This window comes from Takifugu flavidus, chromosome 14 (assembly GCF_003711565.1).
Source record: "Takifugu flavidus isolate HTHZ2018 chromosome 14, ASM371156v2, whole genome shotgun sequence".
In the NCBI taxonomy this organism is placed as follows: domain Eukaryota; kingdom Metazoa; phylum Chordata; class Actinopteri; order Tetraodontiformes; family Tetraodontidae; genus Takifugu; species Takifugu flavidus.
The window spans coordinates 11,524,385-11,545,745 of NC_079533.1; the positions used below are offsets into that span (position 1 = coordinate 11,524,385).

General features: G+C 43.3%; 2 protein-coding genes across 9 annotated transcripts in view; one reads left to right on the forward strand and one right to left on the reverse strand.

The window, feature by feature from the left end:
- The window catches only part of elnb (elastin b), a 14,879-nt gene extending 10,980 nt beyond the window's left edge, over positions 1-3,899 (reverse strand). For 4 of the 7 annotated variants that reach the window (XM_057054527.1, XM_057054525.1, XM_057054524.1 and 1 more), the window contains exons 1-3: positions 3,740-3,899; positions 965-1,099; positions 17-820 (exon numbers count right to left, since the gene is read on the reverse strand). In XM_057054527.1, coding sequence (XP_056910507.1) covers positions 17-820; positions 965-1,099; positions 3,740-3,815 — 1,015 coding nt within the window. In that variant the 5' untranslated portion in view covers positions 3,816-3,899. The remainder of the gene's footprint in view (positions 1-16; positions 821-964; positions 1,100-3,739) is intronic. The other 3 variants (XM_057054529.1, XM_057054528.1, XM_057054526.1) reach the window with 3 other exon arrangements.
- Positions 3,705-21,196, forward strand: mrps17 (mitochondrial ribosomal protein S17). Of its 2 annotated transcripts, XM_057054549.1 has the most exons (5): positions 3,705-3,788; positions 14,788-15,159; positions 16,329-16,533; positions 20,265-20,400; positions 20,700-21,196. In XM_057054549.1, exons 4-5 carry the CDS (start codon positions 20,278-20,280, stop codon positions 21,021-21,023), a joined length of 447 nt encoding a protein of 148 aa, XP_056910529.1. In that variant the 5' UTR covers positions 3,705-3,788; positions 14,788-15,159; positions 16,329-16,533; positions 20,265-20,277; the 3' UTR covers positions 21,024-21,196. The 2 variants fall into 2 exon arrangements, with proteins under 2 accessions (XP_056910529.1, XP_056910528.1); XM_057054548.1 differs by lacking the exons at positions 3,705-3,788; positions 14,788-15,159; positions 16,329-16,533 and adding an exon at positions 19,766-19,904.
- Positions 21,197-21,361: the final 165 nt, after the last annotated feature.

Below are 21,361 nucleotides of genomic sequence, written 5' to 3' on the forward strand. Positions count from 1 at the left end.
CTCATACTTCAACTACCTGGACCAAAAGTGCCTGGTCTTAAACCTCCAGGGCCAGTTCCTCCTGGGCCAAATCCACCTGGGCCAACCCCTCCTGGGCCAAATCCACCAGGGCCAACCCCCCCTGGACCAACTCCCCCTGGGCCAAATCCTCCAGGGCCAACCCCTCCTGGGCCAACTCCCCCCGGGCCAAATCCACCAGGGCCAACCCCTCCGGGACCAACTCCTCCTGGGCCAAATCCACCAGGGCCAACCCCTCCTGGACCGACTCCTCCTGGGCCAAATCCACCAGGGCCAACCCCTCCTGGGCCAAATCCACCAGGGCCAACCCCTCCTGGGCCAACTCCCCCCGGGCCAAATCCACCAGGGCCAACCCCCCCTGGACCAACCTTCCCTGGGCCAAATCCACCAGGGCCAACCCCTCCGGGACCAACTCCTCCTGGGCCAAATCCACCAGGGCCAACCCCTCCTGGACCGACTCCTCCTGGGCCAAATCCACCAGGGCCAACCCCTCCTGGGCCAAATCCACCAGGGCCAACCCCCCCTGGACCAACCCCCCCTGGGCCAAATCCACCAGGGCCAACCCCCCCTGGACCAACCTTCCCTGGGCCAAATCCACCAGGGCCAACCCCTCCTGGACCGACTCCTCCTGGGCCAAATCCACCAGGGCCAACCCCCCCTGGACCAACTCCCCCTGGGCCAAATCCTCCAGGGCCAACCCCTCCTGGACCGACTCCTCCTGGGCCAAATCCACCGGGGCCAACTCCACCAGGTCTAATTCCTCCAGGGCCGAGACCTTGAGGACCTTGTCCGCCGTAACCACCTTGTGAAAAAAGGTAATTAGGTTGCTGAATTTATTTTCATTAGGTCACATAAGTCAATATGTTCTAATTTATTTACAGTATTTTAATGATGTAATTCAAAATGAAACTATTAGTTCCAGCAACTGCTCCTGTTGTCAAGTTACCTAATCCTCCAGTCCCAGGTCCTGCTCCTCCACCAGGCTGCAACCCTGTCCCAGCTCCACCAGGGCCAAATCCAGCTCCAGCCCCACCTGTTCCAGGTCCAGTTCCTGTTGCTCCACCAGCAGGTACATAAACGCCTGTGGGAAAGATTCAGTTGTTTACACACAATTTAATAGTGTAACATGTTTATTGAGCCAGAACAAATTGAAATTGGAATTTATTAGCAACGGTTTGGGGCTAAATTGGCATACTTTTTTTTTTTCATTCTCAAACTATTTAAATGTAGTAAAGAGCATCACATTTTACTGGGAGAAATACCTCACATGCAGAGGTGAAACAGCTGTCTGTGTGTCTGTGTGTGTGTATCTGTGTGTGTGTATCTGTGTGTGTGTGTCTGTGTGTGTGTGTCTGTGTGTGTGCACGCTCGTGTTCATGTGCTGTTCCTTCTACATCCTGTGATGTCTCTCTTTGTGGCAACTAACCAACTTTGATTCATGCGTCCCTCATCATAATTCTTACATTGCCCTGCACCTACATTCAGCTTCACAAACCATATCACCCAAAAATAGAATCACGCAGAGTAAGAAACTATAAAAGGAAAAGTTTATTTGCTTCCCTAAATCCAGATGTTAAATAAAAAGGGCCTTCGGGATTCCTAAAGAATGTGAATGACTGACTCACACAATGTCATGTTCAGCACATTAATAACACACAATAAATAACATTATTGCTCAGTCATTCATCTCTGTCTGCTGAAGCCTGCAGAGTATAAACACAGCCCCCACCATGTCAAAAAATATTAGAGGGGCTTTTTTTATTTGATATGACTCACTTTACTTTAGCAGTGACAATAACATCTCACTACTCTCATTGTTTGCCTTGTTTTATGACCATGATTTCACTCTACGTATTTGCCGCTCTTGTGATGTGGTCCTCTCATCATTTTTACTGCTGGGTTGTGCTAAAAATGAATAAATTACTTGGTCGTTCCAGCCACCTCTGAAGACATTGGCATTAGTTACTGATTATCCTCTTTCAGTGCTGTTGCTGCTTCCAAGTCTTTGTGTTGGTAGCAGGTAAAAATCATTATGCATCCTGGTTACCGGGTACACTAGTGGCTTAGTATGTAAATAGTGCTTTGGTCACTTGTGTTTTACTAATGTGGTGATGAAATAAGAAGGATGAGAGAGCGAATGGACAGGATTATAGTGTAATGACTATTTATCAATATTTTGGTGCCAAAAACACTTTTTTTATTCTCTTTTGCCATCAAAATGAATTGATAGCTACTATTAGAGGGCGTTTACACTGATGACTTTCTTAAAAGACCGCAGTAATGGCACCTTTAAAAGGACAGAATAACACTGCGTTTTGAAATTTGTATATCTTGAATTTTTGACTGTTTTGGCTTTTTATTGTGAAGACAGACACATATTTATTCACAAAGACACCGAGAAGCCAACCACAGATCAGCGTAACCTCCTCAGTGCCTCACCCTCATGGTCAGCGAGTGGTTTGTTGGTGAGTACCAGGTGACTTTGCTCTGCTGCCCCCTGACCCAGACCCAGATAAGCAGACATAGAGGAAATTAAACCACTTTGCCAACACTGTGTCACATAGTACCGCAAAATGTTTGTACCTCATGTAGGAAATTTAGGGTTTAATAGCTCCCCAAAGTTAGTGTCACATCAGAAATAAACCAATCTAGAAAAGCTCTTAGCCCATTCGATAACAATCTGTCCTTCTTCTCTGAAATAGGAGGCAGAGAGGAGTTCTTTTTAGAATAAAACAGTTCTTTTTATGGGAACATGCACAGAGCCAGAAGCAGAAAATCTGGGTTAAATTGGTAAACATGTTCTTGAACTCGTCTCTAACTCGGGCTGCAGGGATTGTTGAACCTGCTCCAACCAAGAAAGCCGGAGTGTGTTTAAATGTCTTCGTAGTTTGCCCCGTGGCCAGATGAGATCTGGACCACACGGACCTGATTACATTTTTTAATGAGCTGTAACACCTCATTAAACTTGAGCTGTCCTCTAACTATACTTTTGTCCTGATGTCATGCCTCACGAGGAGTCAGAACCGAACAATACATCTGGGATTTGAAAGCCACAGAGAGCATGTAAGGTTATAACGCGGTTTTGTTGAGGGTCATCATCTAGATTGATCTCTGTCTTCTATCCAGACAAATACCTGGAAACTGAATACTGCGCATCTGTCCGTCCGTCTTTTAGAACAAATTTGTGGGTGGTTACATCATTTGATTTGATAATCCAACAATGACAGCTTTTTGTCAGTTACTAGAAAAAACACTGCAAGCTTTGCACTCTCAAAGCTGTCAGCACACATAAAAGCCATTTGGACGCAGGAAAGGTTTGTCCAACATTAGCTCAGTCTAATTCTCTCCAGTCATATTGCATCAGAGAACGTTGGCCTTTAGGTAAACAGACAACAGCTCCGTCCACATATTTGTTTCTCTTTCTCTCTCTCTCTCATTTCATCATCGTAACTCTGATGAAGAGTTTAATCCTGCAAAAATCGAATTCAGGTCAGTGCAGATCACTTACAATGGTCATTTTTACCATAATGAACCTATAATAAGACTCATTATAGTTTTGATTTTAACTTAATGCCATCACTGTATCAGATGAGGCTTTTGGACCCCAATATCCTATAGAAGGTGCAGTCAGCTGCTAGAGATTGTGCCTTGCCTGCCACAAAACCTAAACATGACTGGATCTACAGGTGCTGCACAGCTGGATGCAGAAAAGATGACCCACCTCCTTGTAACGACGGTTTCCACAGAGCCAGAAGAAGGACTCCATGTAGGTACGTGACCACCGTCCCCCTTGCCATCTTGCTCCCAAATGTCCCTCTCCTCTCCTAAGCTCCAGGTTTTATCCCCAGCAAGCCTATCAGGGCTCAATGAGGCCTTGGGAGAGGAGGGAAAACCAGAGTGAGCAGAGAAAAAAAGAGGGGGGGCAGGATGCAAGACAGGACACTGTGCAATTGGTTAGTACAGAGTGATAGACAAGGAAAGCTAAGACACATCAGACATTAAACCATAAAGCCCCTAAACCATAAAAGGGGGGTCCTTTCACTTTCCAGACACCTGAAAAAAAACAGGGAGCCCTGCCAGAAGCCTGTCAGCCCAGTAAGCGAGGAACACGGGCTCGATTAGGCTCATTAATCTCCGCTGTCCATTTATGGAGTACTTCATACTTATGTGCATTGCTCATTTTTTCTCCCTTTTTAATTTTCAAATAAAGGACCATGCAGCTCATTTTCAGCCTTAGACTACATGGGTCATGTTTCATTCCATAGGTTGGTCACGATAAAAGTCACTGTCAGAGGTCTCACTTGCCTCATATTCGTTTGTTCCAGCAGCAGCGATGGCAACACCAGCACCAGCCAGCCTACCTGGAAACAATCAGGGCATTTTTTTCCCCCAACCAGTTGCATTGCTGGGGTTTTCTCCATGTTTGGGCTGGCTGGTTCTGTCCCAGTTCCTGTGGGTCGAAGTCTTAATCTGGCCAGATTCTGATTTTTTTTTGTTTTTTTGTCTGGAGGTAATGGGCGCACAAACATATGAAGTAAATGAGCTACAGTAATGATGGCTAAACACGAAGGGTCTTCAGTTGCAGCATCCATCGATAGAGAGACAAAGGATGCACAGAGATTCAGCGTAAATGATGGTTTAATTGACCCTTGGACCAGGCCCTTCAGGTTCATCCTGTTCACCTTTGATCAACCGAGCGTCTCCTCTCGATGAGGACGGTGATCTCATTAGCGAGCCTGCTCGTGTTACAGACCGGGGTCTCAAATAAATGATTAAAGGCTCTGAATAAACGGCTGCAGCCGAGCCTAATGGGAGTTATGCCAGTCTGGTATGTGGCAAATGTTTCTGAGATGTGATCATATAAAGAAACCTTTGGCTTTCTTGGAGTTCTTCCCCAAAACGAGTCAATTATAAACCGTGTATAGTATGTTTGTATAGCTGTGCGCTCGCATAGCCACATTAGCGCATGCATTTTATGTGTGCGTTACTTCGACAATGCACCGCAATGCTACCTGAGCACCCATAATTGGTCTTAAACTGTAGGTTTATTGCTTTGGGTTCAGGTTTGATGGAACTGCATAGTCATTCAGGGACCCTTGTTTTCAAAGCCACGCATAAACAGGTTAAACATTTTGAAGTCACTAATTCTTTTCAAATGCAGATAACGAGAAACACTCATTGCTTTGTCCATGTGCGCAGCGTGACCTGGTTATGAGCAACAGTAAACGGCAAAACCACAGAGACACACGCCGACATTTATTGGTCAAAGTGTTGGTTAAATTAACGCAAATCTAAATTCAAAGCAGAGAAGCCAAACATTACGAGCTGAAATGTAACGCAGCACAGTTTCAAAGATGGACTAATTTTTTTGCTCTCGCAACTGCTAATCCAGTTGTTTTGATAATTGTTTCAATTCAGTCATTTTTCAGGCAGAAATGCCAAACATTTGCAGCTTGCCTTTGTCACCCAGGGTAGTCGGTGAACAGTGTTTGGCTTTTGAACTGTTGGCTGAACAATAGACAATCTGCAGTGCATCAGCCTGGAATCTGGGTAAACTGTTGCGTCTTGTGCATTAATCAGCGTCTTGTGCATTAATCAGTGCTGAAAATAACAGTTAATGCAGACAGAGCTGTGAGGCTGCATCGCACTTCATTCACGTGCACTCGTGTGTTTCACGATAGAAACATGAGTGGGAAAAGCTTGAGTGAAAGTATGCACAACATCCTGAGCTAAAAAAAGGTTCTTGGTTCCTCTTCAAAGGATGTTGTCTTATCTACTCTACGCAGGCTGAATTTGCAATGTTTCACTGTCTTCTGCTTTTCAATATATCTCTTAACTGTACTTACAGTGAAAACATGTAGACATGACATCATGTTGTCAGAATTTGGCCTGCAGAGCGCATGACTAAGAAAAGAAAGAAAGAAACTGGCACAGAGCTGCACACAGTTTGCCAAAGTTATGCTGAAACCGAGGCCGAGGTGTTATTCTTTAAATTAATACGGTCGCCGCGGTGTGTAAATTGCATCCTTTGCATGCGCTTTCACGCTCTCGGCTGCGAGGGCACACGTCTCTCGTGCACCTGCTGTGCACGTCCAACATCCATCCACCCAGTCTAATTCATGTTTCTCTGAGCTGGCGTTGCAAATGAAGAAGACTAAATTGGGCTCATTGGAAGTTTACCTAACGTCTACCTAGCGTTTACCTAACGTCTGCTGCCTATATATGGGCGTTTGTGTATGTCTCTGCAAGAGGACTGCTCACCCCACCAGGGCAGATATTTACTGCTCTGGGGTGGGGTAAAGGCAAATGATAGAAAAAGAAAGAAAGGGAAAAGATGGAGAAAGGGGACAAGAGGGGCATAGAAAGAGCATGACCCAGACAGACAGATAGCGAGACACAAATACTGACATGTACACTTGTTTTACAAATTGTTTTACGTGATGAACTATGTGAGGAGCTGATGACTATCAGGTTAAAAGGCTGGGTGGGATTAACTTTCACTGCTGCTCGGTGGTGAAGAATTACCTCTGCAAATCTGGAGGTCTTGAGCCAAACATAAGCCCTTTTAATGTGAGTTAATGTGGAAAAACTGATTTTTGGCAGCACGGTGGGATCCAGACAGGCGCGTACTGGATCCAAGTGTAAATCATCCCTCACCTAATCCGTGGAGAGGTTAATTTTATTGACCCAGTGGTTAACGGTTGGGTTCACGTGCATTAGTTTATATGTCGACGAACTTTGTCTTGGATGAATTGTTGTACACTGGGAGGCTGCCTGAGATGATCCTGCTGTTGCGCCACCTTCACCACCTGCTCCTCAGCTTCTCCTCCCTTATTTCTGCTGTGTGGGTGTCGGCGTCTCCTACACCTCATTGTAATACTGGGAATTTGTATTTTTTTGCTAGCTAAAGACATTTAAAGTGCAATATGAACCCTATCATTTACTTCACTTTCTGCAAATTGTGCTTTACTGGCAAGCACAATTGGTCGACAATGTTGGTCAAAAGATGCTTTATGTGATTTGTTTGTGACGTTAGTTTTTTCTCCGTCCGAACTCTGACAGGTGGTGAGCGCAACTGCTTTTACAAAAGAAAAAGCAAAACTTGAAATAGTCACAGTTTGTAGTGGTATAATTTGGGAGGGAACATTAACTCATTGAGTGAAGAAGAATTTATAAAAGTGGCCCAATTAATGCAGCAAGAGCTTTGGAAACCCTTACCGATCCCCCAGAGAGGTGCCTTCTGGCTCTTAATCCCATAATATTTGCCCACAGCATATAAATACACTGGTTTTACATCACAACCAGCATCTGAGTCTGACATCAGACGAGGTAAACAGCATGATGTCACTAATTACTAACACGACATTTAACGAGGGGGGGTTATTCCCAGAGGGTAGGAAATAACCAGAACGACATGCAAACATACAGGCGGCGCTGTCCAAAAATGCATCAACGTGGAAAAACGACTGGAACAAGGCTGAAAACACGGTGATGAGCGAGAGAGTGTGTGAGGGTCAGGACAGACTGACCCGACAGCCTACAGTCTGAAGTCATCTGAACAGAGGTGTCCTTCTGACAAGACACACATTTAAGGATGCACTTAAAAGCTGTAACCGACCCAAACCACGGGTAGTCGAGCTCGGTGTGGGAGAACGACAAGCAAGCCTAACTTTTTGCTAATCTCCCCCAAGTCGGTTCTAGAAGCTCCGTTTCAGGACAAAGTACACAAACGCTGGCTCTCGGAACTATTTCCTAACTTCGATTCCGGCGACTTTGTCCTCGTTCGGTTCGGTTCAGCCAGAAGACGTAAAAAGAACAACTTCACGGTAACAACCGGGGCTTTGTTGACCGGACTTGTTTGACATCACGTTAATGCGTCCCGGCCTCAGGCACCAGCAGCCGTGCTGGCTGGACTGCAGATACGTGAGCATAACAAACACACGCAGGGAGTGATTAGGCTGGAATGGCAGAGCCGCACACCCGCAAGCCGTGCTAAGTGTGAACCGGAATGTAATTTTTCCACGACTTAAACTGCATTTCATTAAGTACTTACGAGTGAGACAGATTTCAATGTGTGGGTGCGGTTTGTGTTTGGTGCGTGCATCTCTCGCTCACCAGCAGATTTCTGTAAGCAAATTGATGTAAATGGAAGGATGAGATCAGCATTTTGTCTCATGCCAGGCATCGCTTGACAGGAAGCATACACAAACACACACACGCGGGAGTAAACGTTTGAATTTTCATAGAACACAAAAACTAATATTTGTTTGTTACACAGAAAAGGCGATTGTGATTTTTATAAAAACCAAATGCCAAACAGGTTTTTGGGCCTTTTCCCGCTGCGTTTTACGGCCTCCACCATCTTGAAGGTAAATTGAAGCATTCTGGTGAATTCTGTTTTTCAGTCTTCGGTTTCATGGCGGAAAAAGTGTGTCCAATTTCTCCTCATTTGGTGGGAGACAGTCGTGAAGCAGAGCTACACCCCAAACAAAGGCCCTTCTGATCGGTTAAACTCGGACCCACTTTACAGCCTTCGAAACCCCATCATGCAATCTGAGGTCATGCAGCTCCCTGTTAATGGAAGAACAACCAAACCAAAGTCTCTGTAATCACCACACCAGTCAGCTGGAGGCAATTTAGACGAGGAAATCATCTCATTCTGTTACTGACACGATAATCAAGGGCCCGTTAGACGGTGGGCTCATCTATCTTCTCTCCTTGATCGGATAGCAGGAATCCACGTGCTGAAAACCCGGCAAGAGCTCTACTGGCACAGGTCTCATCAGCCATTATCTCATTGAGTTGTCATCAGCTGCTTAGCAATGGGTCACAGCTTCAGAGACCATGAGGACCATTTGTGTCTGTAATGGCAGCATTGGTTCAGGGTGTTGTGTTTGAGTGTGTTGCCATCTTAACATCCGTCTATCTACATCATTTCATCTCCTCGCTTGTTTATTTTCCCCTCTTCACGGGAGGACTCTAGGAATCGCAGCGTGAATTGTGGCGTGATGCGCTCACTCTGCAGCACTTTCGGGTGTTGTCGAGATGTTGTGTTTCGTGAATCCTTTGGCTGTCGTTGGACCCAGATTCCCGCCTCGCCTCTTTCGATCAGCAGCTTTGGCTAACGCCGACCTTCTCGGGGGGGGGGTTTCCCTCAACCATCTGCCACATCTGCATTTGAGCCCAGACCCCCCCCATCTCAGTGCTTTGTCACCCCATCCCAGTAGAGAACAATAGTGTAAGCCTAGATTTATTTGGCATCCCTGTTTTGAGTTTCGGTGCCATTTTTGAGCACACAGAAAATAAACAGTGTGTGAGTCAACTTTCTGAAAAAGCAGAGTTTGGCAGAGAGATTTGTATCCAGACCAGACAAATACAGATGTTCCCCAGTCGCCATCCCCAGCGTGAATGATGAGCTGCTACCCGAACGGTGATGATCCTTACATGGACGCGCACGAACAAACACACGCCTGAACTGAATAAGGAGAACAGTCGATGTCCATTTGAATGATGTTTTACATTTAAATGCGTTCAGTTGGAGTTTTAATGTCGACCAGCATAGCTCTGATTTACCATGTGCTTGAGGGTGTAGCCTGACTCACAACGTGATACACACATTTGGGTAAAAGCTGCACACTTTAATCACTAGATCAGATCTTCATCCACAGAATAAACAGTAAATTCATTCATGGGAAATCAGATTAGTTGAATCTGAGCCTGTGGTCATCCTAGTTTTCAATTTCAAACATCTACTTCTTTAACTCTCCTTTGTTGCGCAGCATTAAGCTTCATTCTCTAACCATCGCCTCTCAAGCTCCAGTTTCATAATAACATGATGTCATCCGAATGCCGACGCCACCGCCGCTGACAGGCAGCAGGGCCGTTGTGTCCGTCACACGTGACATTAGATGCAGTCTGTAATTTGTGCATCTTTTACGCTCCACAGCAGAGTTGAACCCCATTTTTATTGGCACTGGAACCTGTTTAGATTACTGGTTTATCTGTTGACTTAACTACTGTGGGAAAATTGGGGTTAAAGCTTGATAGGAACTCATTTAAGAAAGAAGAGTGAATAAAAAAGACTGAGGGAGAACCATTGACACTAAGTTAACGTCACCCGAGCTAATATGAGCTTTCCCAAAGTCTTATAGAGGCAGCTGAAATGTTTGCACAGCAGTGAATGCCTGTGTCATTGAGCTATGGGATTTTAGGATAACTCTGGGCTTTTACCAATTTATCTGTGATTTAGTGCTGCAGTAAAGAAAAAGATAACACCATAAACCATAGCAGCAGGTAACATCATGTAACTGATTTCTTTCATTCCTTTACTAGACAAAAGATTTACTACATCGGCTCATTGTGAAACAAACAGGCTCAAAAATGCTTCAAACATGGCACTACGATATCATTCACCCCGTCTGTGAGTCATCACGTTTCTGTTTCCAGACATCAGAAATCATTTAAATGCTTCACATTGTTCTTTTAGTGCTAATAAAGTAACATAAAAAGAACGAGATTTATCGCTGCAGACATGGTAGAGAGGTGGCTTCTCACAAAAATGAGTCCTCTTTAATGCAGTAATGCTTTTTAATACTGCAATCAGTCGCGTTCACAAACTCTTTCCCGTCTGGCTGCAGGCTGAAGGATTTTTAAGATCAGCTCGCTCCTTTGATTGGAAGGACAGGACAGTTGTCACAATGACCACAAGACTGTCAAAAGTGATAATCCGTCAGTACATCACATCTTCTGACACGACGACACCGTCAAACAGCAGAAGTGATTTACAACCTATCCAAGGAAGACTTCCCAAAAGTCCATTTTATGTCCCAAATCATGCATCACTACCATCTAATACATTCAGAGCACATCAGAATTATTAACGATTTAGCCATCCTATCAGTAAAACCCCTAATAAATACTGTACGTAATTAAAACAAACTTTTTAAAAACTTATTCAGTTGAGAATAGTTGAAATTTGCTTATCTTCAAATTTAAATGATAAATCATATTTCTTTACTACAAATGTGACGGTGGGGACGTGTTCTATCGACTCTTGCCGTTTTTATTGACGCATCACCAACAGTGAAGCGGAGATGTTCTGCTTTGTCTACCGAAGGGCCCAAGAGAGGAGGAACGAGGACAACAGTGGATCAAAATGATCCAGAGGGAATCTAGTGTGATAACATATAACACGGACAATATGGAAACCATTTCACCCTCTCAGATGTTTAAGATTAATTCCTAGGAATAAGGAGTCCCGCTGGTATGCGAAAAGCAAAATCATTTGAATAATTTATGATTGTGTAAATGTGACTAAGCAACAAATCTGCCGAGCAGACATAAACAGGTGCAGATACAAAAGGAAGCGTGTGTTTTTGTTTGTCAAGCATTCAAATCGAAATCCCACTTTTACCCTGACAGCCAATGACCAAAAACAGTCAAGTAGACAATGATGTCAGGAAAACGTCCTGCCAGAATAGATTTACAGCTTGTCAGGTGTCTTAGCGCAACAATCACGATCATATTCTCTCCCCTGTCGGATCTTTTTCTGCTCTCCGTTTGGAAGAGATGAATCACGTGGCAGAGCCCAGCAGATGCAGAGTGAGGGAGGTTTGAAGTGAAAAGGCTTGAGTGGAGAGAGATTTGAGGCTGGGCTGCCAGTCCAGACTTTGGCAGCAGAATTTCCAGCTCCTGCTTGTGGCGCACACCTGCAGCATGTCCGCCTGTCTTGACCATACATAGAATCGAGCAGGACCGGGCAGCCGCGATATTAATACCGAGTTGGGCTTTTTGGCAAATTAAACTGTGACCTGAATGCTCAAACTATGAGCAACCAGTGTTTTAGAGGCAAGAGAGAAAAATAAAACTTGTGAAGTTGTAATCTTTTTAGAGATTAGCTGAGCCGTCTGGTTGACTGTGCCATCAATCATAACTGGTGACACACCGACTAAAAATTTGGGTTTGATGTATAGTGTAACAACAGTGGCCATGGAGATGCTTTGCTTTTATTGCCTTGCAAGTTTGGTTTCCTGGAGACTCTCTGTCAGATGGATTAAAACAAAAAAATAAGCTCTGACGCTCTGCGCTCATTTTGGAGGGCTCACTTGTAAACAGACAGTGCATGAGGAAAGAGTTTGTTTATGAAGAGCACGAGTGGTTCAAATGTACTGGGCAAGTAGGAGAACCCAAAGCTGGGCTTTGATGAATGATGATGCTATTTTAGGGATGTTGTTAAACACTCTTAAGCTTTTCATTTCCCATAATTAGGAGGTCCCAGTTGACACTGAGGCAACAGTATTAGAAATCTCTGTGCTTCAAGTTCCTTTTTAGAGGGGTTGGCTTAAATTTAGACATTTTTAGCACACGGGTGATCGGTTGCTGCCAATTACAGCGATTTAATTGATCGTTGAGTATAGGTATGATATTAATATGACAGTATTTTTTTCTCTCCACACACGAATCATCCCACAAAGTAGATCTGAGCCATGCACCTGGAGCAGCGAGAAGATAAAGTCCTCCAGTCAAAGTTGTGCGCTGGCTGACGCGCTGCAGCTTTTCACATTTTATTTACAAAATTTCTCTTCATTTTTTTTTTCTTAAATCACTGGAATTCAAACATCTTCACAAAGTAGTGAAGTTAATCCAACCCAGTGAATCAGTGTAAAGCCATGGATATTGTTTTTTTTTTTTAAACAGTCTGTCAAACAATGTCAAGAGAAATCAGTGAAGTTTCCAACATTTGGAGACCCTGGACACAGATTTATCCAGTCCTCTGTGGTTCAAAAGTTGACACCAGTATGTATGGTATTTGTATAGATGTAAACCACAAAGATATTTGCAGCAAATCATGCAGCCCAGCCCCTGGCAGTTGAAAACCTTTCAGCTTTCTGTAACAACTGTTGCTCAATGAACCTTGTCCCCATAAATTTACAGAATATTTATGTTTGGGGAAACAGGCAAGCCAACTAGAAGTTGTCTTTTCATGGCGTATTGGAAGATGGAGCCCTATTATCTGCTGTGATCCCTGTAGGCTTGTGCAAAAACCATGACCTCAGTGGTCTGGGAAATGTTTCTGTCTTACCTCCATCGCAGTTTAATTCAATCATGCTTTTCTTCTCTGTTGCTGTAACAGTAGAGGTTTACATGCACAGGGCTGGGATTCTCTGAGATAATTAGTAGAACGGTGCTGTAACACATATTTAAGTGCTGACACCCAACCATCTAATGGCAGAGAGAATGTCCGATTATTGTTTGGAAGCTAGTTTTCAGGATGAAGCTCCAGATTAACGAGGGGTTTAAGATGACTCATGACAAAACATACACTGAAGTATCCAGAGAAAGTACATTGACTCATGTCTGGAGTTTAATCCTGCTCAAAGGCCACAGAACATTTAAAACATGGCCTAATTTATTAGCTCTGGTGGAGATAATTGATGCTTCTCTAAAGATGTAACAAATGACAATATGAAAAGAACAAACATTTGAAACAAACTACAGAGAACAAACCTGGCCCGTTCTCCGTCCTTCCATATTGTAATACACGCTGTAGTCTCTGCAAAATCCTTCCAATAAACAAACCACTGAACAAACGGGGACGAGAATATGGCCAAAGCGGAGACGTAAACGCTCACGCCGCACCTACAAACTGTAGACAATGAAAACTGAATGTAATACAAAGCAGATTTGGGGGCCCAGTTAGATCAGACGGCCACTCGCTTCCTTGAAGGACCGCCATCAACGTCGGCACACGCTGATAAATAAGAGGTGCAGCAGTTAAAACGTGATGGCAAAACTCTGCTGAAGTGTTTCACACTTTAGGGTGTTTGAGGAGCCCCACCCTGTTTCTACTGGAGCGTGAAAGAGATGGAATACACTGGAACACGGACTGTGGTATTTTGTTAAAAACGACACCTTCTCAATCTTTCACTTGTTTAATTCCATTCCTGTTTTGTCAATAAAGGTTGTCCACTGACAGCCACTGTAGGTTGTCTCATGTATTTATGCTTCCTGGTCTGTATCTCCCTGCTGGATGCTGCCAACTCTTAAACATGAATTATCATTTAGTAATAATATAGTGAAATATGATGTGTGTATTAACCTCATCTCAGTCTTCTAATAAGGATTTGTGAGGCTCAGCTTCTGTAAATGTGCTATTTTTTGCACAGTGAGACAATAACTTGATTCCAACTACTGCCTAGTACTCTAACTGGACGCATTAACACCCACACTGTTTGTATTATACATAGACAAAACCCAGATTACTGCAGAGAAGGCCTGAATAAACCCAATCAAATACTTGAGCCGTGAGCTATGGCCTGTAAATATGAACCACATTGTTGGCACAACATCTTAAAAGCTGAAGGATTAATGATAACATGCCTGCTTCACATGCTCAAAAATATGACACGTAGCTCAAACATGAATATCGCGTTTCTGTTACAGGTATTGATAAAAATGGCTCCTCTGCGCTTCATTTAGAGGTAATGTAGTCTTACAGAATGCTTATAGGAGGTCACAGGGGTCACTGGGGAGATGGGATGAAGTGATGTCACTTCCCTGGGGAATATTTCCGAATTCTTCCTGACTTGGCCATTTAATGTATAGCACGTGGGCCAAAGTGGAACCATACTTTTACCTATAACAGGTCTGGATCAGGTGCTGTGCACATTGAAGGGGCGACATAGCTCAGTTTGAAAGTCCCAACTTCCTGCCACAGTGTTTTAGCATTGCTGTGAGACTCACTCTAACCCTCTCTTGTGTCTTTCATAGGTGACAGCAGAGAATCAAGTATCCTTAAATTTAACCCAACGTGATGGAAACAACAGCTGAGGCGCGCTCCGTAGCATCATGGCAGAAACTGCAGGAGAGCGATCAATACAGCGAGTCGGGGTGTGGCACCGCTGTTGTCAGCGTGTGAGTCAGAAGAAGCTGGATGTTTCTGGCAAACGCCGTGATTTATGACCCTGTCCCCGTGGACCCGAAACCCCGCGGTGACGTAAGCGCGTCACGTCTGTCGGGACACAGGCGGACGTTTGTGTGCACCAGCGGGAGGCGCGGCAGGGAACACAACAGCTGCACTTTCTTACACTCGCTGTGATGGAAGCGTGGCGTCGACATCCAAAGACAACAAACACGTTACAGGTACGTGCAACGGTCAGGCGACGCCATTGCTCATTAGCTGAGGTCAGACTTGTGATCCTACAGGTCACCCAGCGCAGCTCTCTGTCTTTGTTCTGAGTGTATTTATTTAAGTGCAGGTTTAACATAGGCTTCCAGGCCATTTTCGGCATTCTTTGGTGAAGGATTAATTCAACACGCAAAAAACTGAGCTCCAGGAACCCCCCTCATTTGTTTAGAAATTTAATATCACCAATTTATCCATCTGCTCCAGATGTGAGGTGCTGCGCACAGCTGCATCCCCTCTTGCGAGGGGATGGAGGTTTAGTCTGGTGTTGGGAGGTCAGCGAGATGATATGAAAGTAGTTTTATTATTTCTCAAATCCTCATCTTATCTCCCTGATTAGATTTCCACTCAAGCAGAAGATGGTCCTGAGGTAATAGAAACGTGAAACAGAAATATAGGCATTCTGAATAATTGGAATAATTTGTTTCAATTACCTAAGAAAATTGTAAATTGGGCCGTTGCCATAGGAACCTGTGATGCTGTTACACCCATTTGAACCATTCTGAGCAACTCTCTCTGCCCTCTCTCTCGTCTCTGTATTAGAAAAATCAGCATCATCGTGACTTATTATAGACATAGTTTATCAGCAGGTTATAAACTGGGATTCTTTGATTAAGGACAGTTCCAAATCCATCTTTCTGACAGAAAGCCCCTCATCACCCACTGTATTGTCCTCCGACCCTCTCGGGCTCCATGTCAGAATGCTTGTTTTCCCTAATTAGATGAACAAAAGCCTTTTCTTTGCCATCATATGAAAAAAATATTGCGTACCCTGGGTGGATAATCAGACTCCTCGTACGCAATGAACCAAATATTTTGTAGAGATTCAAACAAATGCTTCATCTTTGTAGGAGATGATCAGCTTCAAGTGAGTCAGTAATTGTTTACAAAACTAATCATGACTTCAGCCTTCGGGGAGATAAAGCATGTTGGCCGGTTGTTTAAATCTCTCTTTGAATCTGGACCCTCATAGATGCAATGAAATAGGTAAACATGACCAAGGTATTAATCAGAGGATTAGACGATTCGGCACTTCCCATGTTTCCAAATTAAAAGCCGATCATTGCCAGGCCACTGTTCTCTCTTCAGCCACTCCGTCCAACTGTCCTGGACACTGTTCTTTCAGCGTTTCCTGGGTCTGCCCATACACCAGGGAGGTGTCCAGAAGGCATGTCCAGGCACCAGGGGGCCTCACCAGGGAGGCTGAGAAGTGTGAACCTCCTGTAGTTGGAGCACCCTCAGAGAACACCACCAGTGAGAAGCACGACCCCTGATGTCCATGTAATGTTGCAGAAGCATGTCAATCTGGACAGCCCTACGACGTCCTTGTTGTATGTATCATTGATGTACAAAGGTTTTTAATCATGCTAAAATAAAAAAGGGGGATTATTTTAATGATTTCTTATATGAGGATGATCACATCGCTGGTAGTCTGGCCAGCCTTTCTGTTCCTTACGTGTGGTGTGTATAGTCTCTAACCTGCGAAAGGCTAAGGAGCTCAAAAGAAAATAATAATCAGATTAAAACAACAAGCTTGGCAGACTCTGAGAGTTGAGTGGTTTGGCTTTGGAAAATCCTTGCCTACGGGTCATATGCTGCATTTTTTTAAAAATTGAATCACTGGTAGCAAAGGTTGAAGCAACCCAAACTTTTTTGGCCGTGGTGGGAGACTACGGGGCTAACCGCCTCTGTCCAATTGTGAACAAACCCCCTTTGAGTTTTGGCTGCAGCTCAAACAGGAACACTGTCATTAACCCTACAGTCAATCCTCCATGGAAACATACACATTTGCCTGTTCGCTGTGAGTCAATGCCCTTTCAAATCAACCAAAAATGTTCTCACTGCCAAGTATTTTCCCTGTACGCTGCACCTCACCCTTCCTCCATTCTTGCAGTGACGACTGTGTTATCTTGTATTCAACTTTTAACCCTTAGAAAAACACAGAGTGGTGGGATTTTATTGTTTAAGTAGGCAGCAAATAAGGACAGGAACATACACAGGCGTCAGTAGTAGATTTTCTCATCAGCAGGAGTCTACCAACACATTAGAGGCATGTATGCGGAGCAATTTCCAAACCCAGAACAGCTCAGGTGAGAGGCCTGGACAGGTGACTCGTGTGTAACTACAAGCTCAGCACTCTCCACCACTAATTCTCATCACAGTGGGCTTTTCAATTGAGGGGAGACTATTTACGCTGCACATTGGCAATGCTCTTAAGCTTGGTAACGCCTCAACATTTACCATAACAAATCACTGTACAAATCCCTGGTTTAATCTCCACTTTTCAGCTCCTTTTTTGTGCAGAGGTCCTCTCAAAGAGAGACTGACAGCCAGTACTGGTTCTGATCCCAGTAACATGACTCAGAGGCAATCAAAACATGCAGAAGATGCATAATTTGGGAATATGTCGAGGTTGTGGGATTTTGCCATGAGGTGGTGTTATAGGTGACCTTTAAAGCTTACCTGCAGTTGCTGCCAGTTAAATCAGGAATAAAACACCTCATAAATGGTCCTAACAGTCATTTTACCAAGCCTGTTTCAAAAAGTATTCCTAACATTACAGTCTGATCCCAACAGCAAATATATAATGTGTGGTATAGCATGATCTGGATCGCCACGCACTATGCGGGTTATTTCTGACCTTTGTGTTAAATTGGAAAATAGATTTCTGCCTCATAACTTCAAACGTTACCAGTATTTTCCACAATAATCACTCTGCTGGTCCCAGCTTAACCACCCCACACAATGGTCCCACAGGCTGATTTTACTCAGCGATATGCTCAGTCGCAATCATACAAAAACACTCCAGCTAAATAGGCTAATCTCCTCAAAAATGTCTTGAGACTAATATTGCACATAGGAGGCTGTCAGCTAACATTGTTTTAGCATGCTAATCTGAAAATATAGAACCGGCTGATTAAGAGGTCAGCGTGTTATCACAGAAAACATACGAGTGTAATGGTCCAGTCTGTGCTATCAGGCCTCTGTCTCATGTCAGTGCAGCCATGCTTTCACTTGCAGCAGAGCCGATAACTGAACATTTCAGCTCCTTCATAAATAAAAACATTTGTGGGGGTTGGAATTAGGTCTGTGCCTGATTATCTTAAGGTAAATATTGTAACAAGGTCAAAGTGAAGAGTCAAGAGTGTAGACTTTAGCACAGATTTAAAATGAGACTTAATCTACATTTACACAGTGCATGTAAGCGCTGAGAAATACATTTAAATTCTACATGGCAAGCAGAATTTTGAATTCCAGTTAAAATTTTGAATTCTGGTTTATTGGACGCTTATCTGAGCGTCCAATAAACATGATTAGTGTATGTTTATTGGACACTTAAAGTAGGAAGAGCAGAAAAGAGCTGCTTCTCTGTGAGTTGTCTCACTCGCATGAAGACAAAAGCAGGCTAATGCAGTAATTTTGGCAGAGGTGTCTCATTGTTGCGCTGCCTTAAATGGGAAACAGAGAACGAGAACTGCACTTTACAGCGTCACTCTGATTAAGACCAGATTGTTCTGCCTTGTAGTCAGCTCTGAGTCCTGGCCAAATCTAACTAGGGGACGGAGACAAGGCTGTCAATGCAGGGGTGTTAATGGACCATTTCACTCAGCCCTTGGTCACAAAAGACCTGCTGTAAATGCACATTGGTCATTTGTAGATATCCAAAATGTCTCAACAAGGCCTCATGAGGTGGAATGAGTAAGTTTTATATGACCGTACAAACATAAAAAGATTTGTGACAACTGTTCTTACTGAATTCTAAGATTCCCCACACACCCTAGCCCAGAATTTAGCCTGTGCCATCATCAGATTATTATTTTAATTTGCACTTTGGTTTATGACCAAACAGATGTGGGACAAACATTCCTGCTTCAGCTCTAGGCTGTGTTGTGTTTACAATTAACTAATAAAGCAAAGCATGCTAATACCCTAAAGGAATATTGTGAAAATTGAAAACATCCATTAAACACAAACAGACATTGTTCAAAGATAACGACTGTTCCCCCGATCTTCAGATATGACAATTAAATATGCTGCTTCTTAAATATGATGCTTGTTTTTCCTCTCATTTTTTAACTGAGCTACTTTGTAAATGGCCACCATTGTTTGTGTGCTCTCTTGTTGGATGTCAGATTTATGTTTTACGACCATTGGCGCTGTTGAAGCTCGCCATGTCTTATTTGCATCCCTTCTCACTTCATCTGATCTGTAAATGTCATCTGTGGAGAAACATAATCACACTGCCAGTAACAGGCTGCAAAGTCGAATTAATCATTTGCATCTGTCCTGTTGAAATACAGTAACAGCGAGAGCCTATATTCTAAGAGATTCTCTGGAATATTTATAGCTTTTCCCAATCGTAAAAAGCAATCTTTCTGTCACTTCGTCCTTTGCTGCCATCTCTAGGACAAAAGGAGAAGTTTGTTCTCTTCAAAAAGGAGCAATTTTAGAGGCAGACGGTTATGTTGGATGTTGATTTTAGGTCTTAGTTGTACTATAAAACTTCTGTAAAGTACAAATAATAAATGGAATTGGAATAACGGTGGGGCGTTTTCGCCTGAACGCTCACTTGTTTGTCCCTCTTGACGTACCCTACATGACGTCATCAAAACAAGCCGGAAAGATGCAGAGCAGCATGGCGCATCTTTCCTTATGAGATATATTTTTGACCTTCTCAAATTATCTCTTCAACGTAGCATTTGTGAGTTGATTCCTTGAATGCTTTAGTAGTTTTAATTGTGATTACTATCAGTCAAAGTACTTATTTTGAATGAATGTGTGAACGAGAGCTAAGTTAAAAACAGTTAGCAGCTAGGCTAGCTGTTTCTCCTGTGCATTTCATCTGCCATTCACTGAGATTGACCCTAAATGTAACGTGTAATGGGAGTTGTACTGTAAAATACGTTGTATCGGGCCATGTGTGCAGTAATAGTGTAAGGTAGATCCGTTATAATTGTAAATATTACTATCAAACTAGCTGAAATAAAATTAGAAGTGGACTGATGAATGTTTAGAGTCGGACTAACATCAAATTAAACGTCCTTTCTTTGATATTTTATAGTTAGACGTGCAGAATGTCTGTCAGGCGTGCTACAGTCCATGCAAAATGGGTCATCGGCAGAGTTATAGGGACCAAGATGGAAAAAACAGCCAAAGTGCGAGTCACAAGGTTGGTGCTGGATCCTTATCTGCTCAAGGTGAGCTCTTAACACAGTCGTGCGAGTTATGTAGCCAAATTTTACACAAATAATATAACCCTATTTGACACCAATATAATAAATGTCAATACCCGTGCTAAGGTAGTCTTTTCGTATTTATTTTTTTCGTATTTTGCATCCGGAAACTGATTTCTTTAATATATAGAAAAGTACAAAGTAAATCTATGCATATGCAATGCAAAATCTGAGCTATAATGCTGAGCATCTTTGTCACAGAACAGGTATGCAGAGTCACTGGAGATGCAAAAATGTAACTAAAATTGTTATCTCTTCTGTAGTACTACAACAAGAGGAAGACCTACTTTGCACATGATGCTTTGGAGCAATGCACTGTGGGAGATATTGTCCTTCTCAAAGCTCTGCCTGAAGCGAGGTCCAAACATGTGAAGCATGAACTGTCGGAGATAGTGTACAAAGTGGGCCGGGTGGTCGACCCACTGACGGGAAAGAGAGTTGCGGGAACAGAGTTTTTGGAGCCTCTCACTGACCTCGTGGTCAGTCCAGACGAAGAGGTAAAATTATCTGAGACACTAAAGGAGCTCCACATCTCTGCTGGGTCAAGTGGATCTGATTCAGCACCAGCACAGAAGCCTTCTTCATGAAAGATGCAGGTTCTGCACATTGTGTTTCAAGTGTTGGTGTAAATATAAATGTAGAGACTATTAAGTGTAACTTAACATGAAGCGCTTTGATACATTTTAGGCCATGCAACACCTACTCAAATGTTTGCTTCAGTACATGATTATGAGGAATTTTCAATAAAATATAAATAATGTGTGGTTTCTTTCCTCAATATGCTTGTGTGCTGCTCATAATTTAGGGAACCACTGTAAACTGTGTAATTTTGGGTTTGTTCAAATCATATAATCTAATCTAGATTTATATCTCAGTGGAGAACAGTTATGTGTTAAGGCTCTTGGCAAAAAAATAAATAAATATA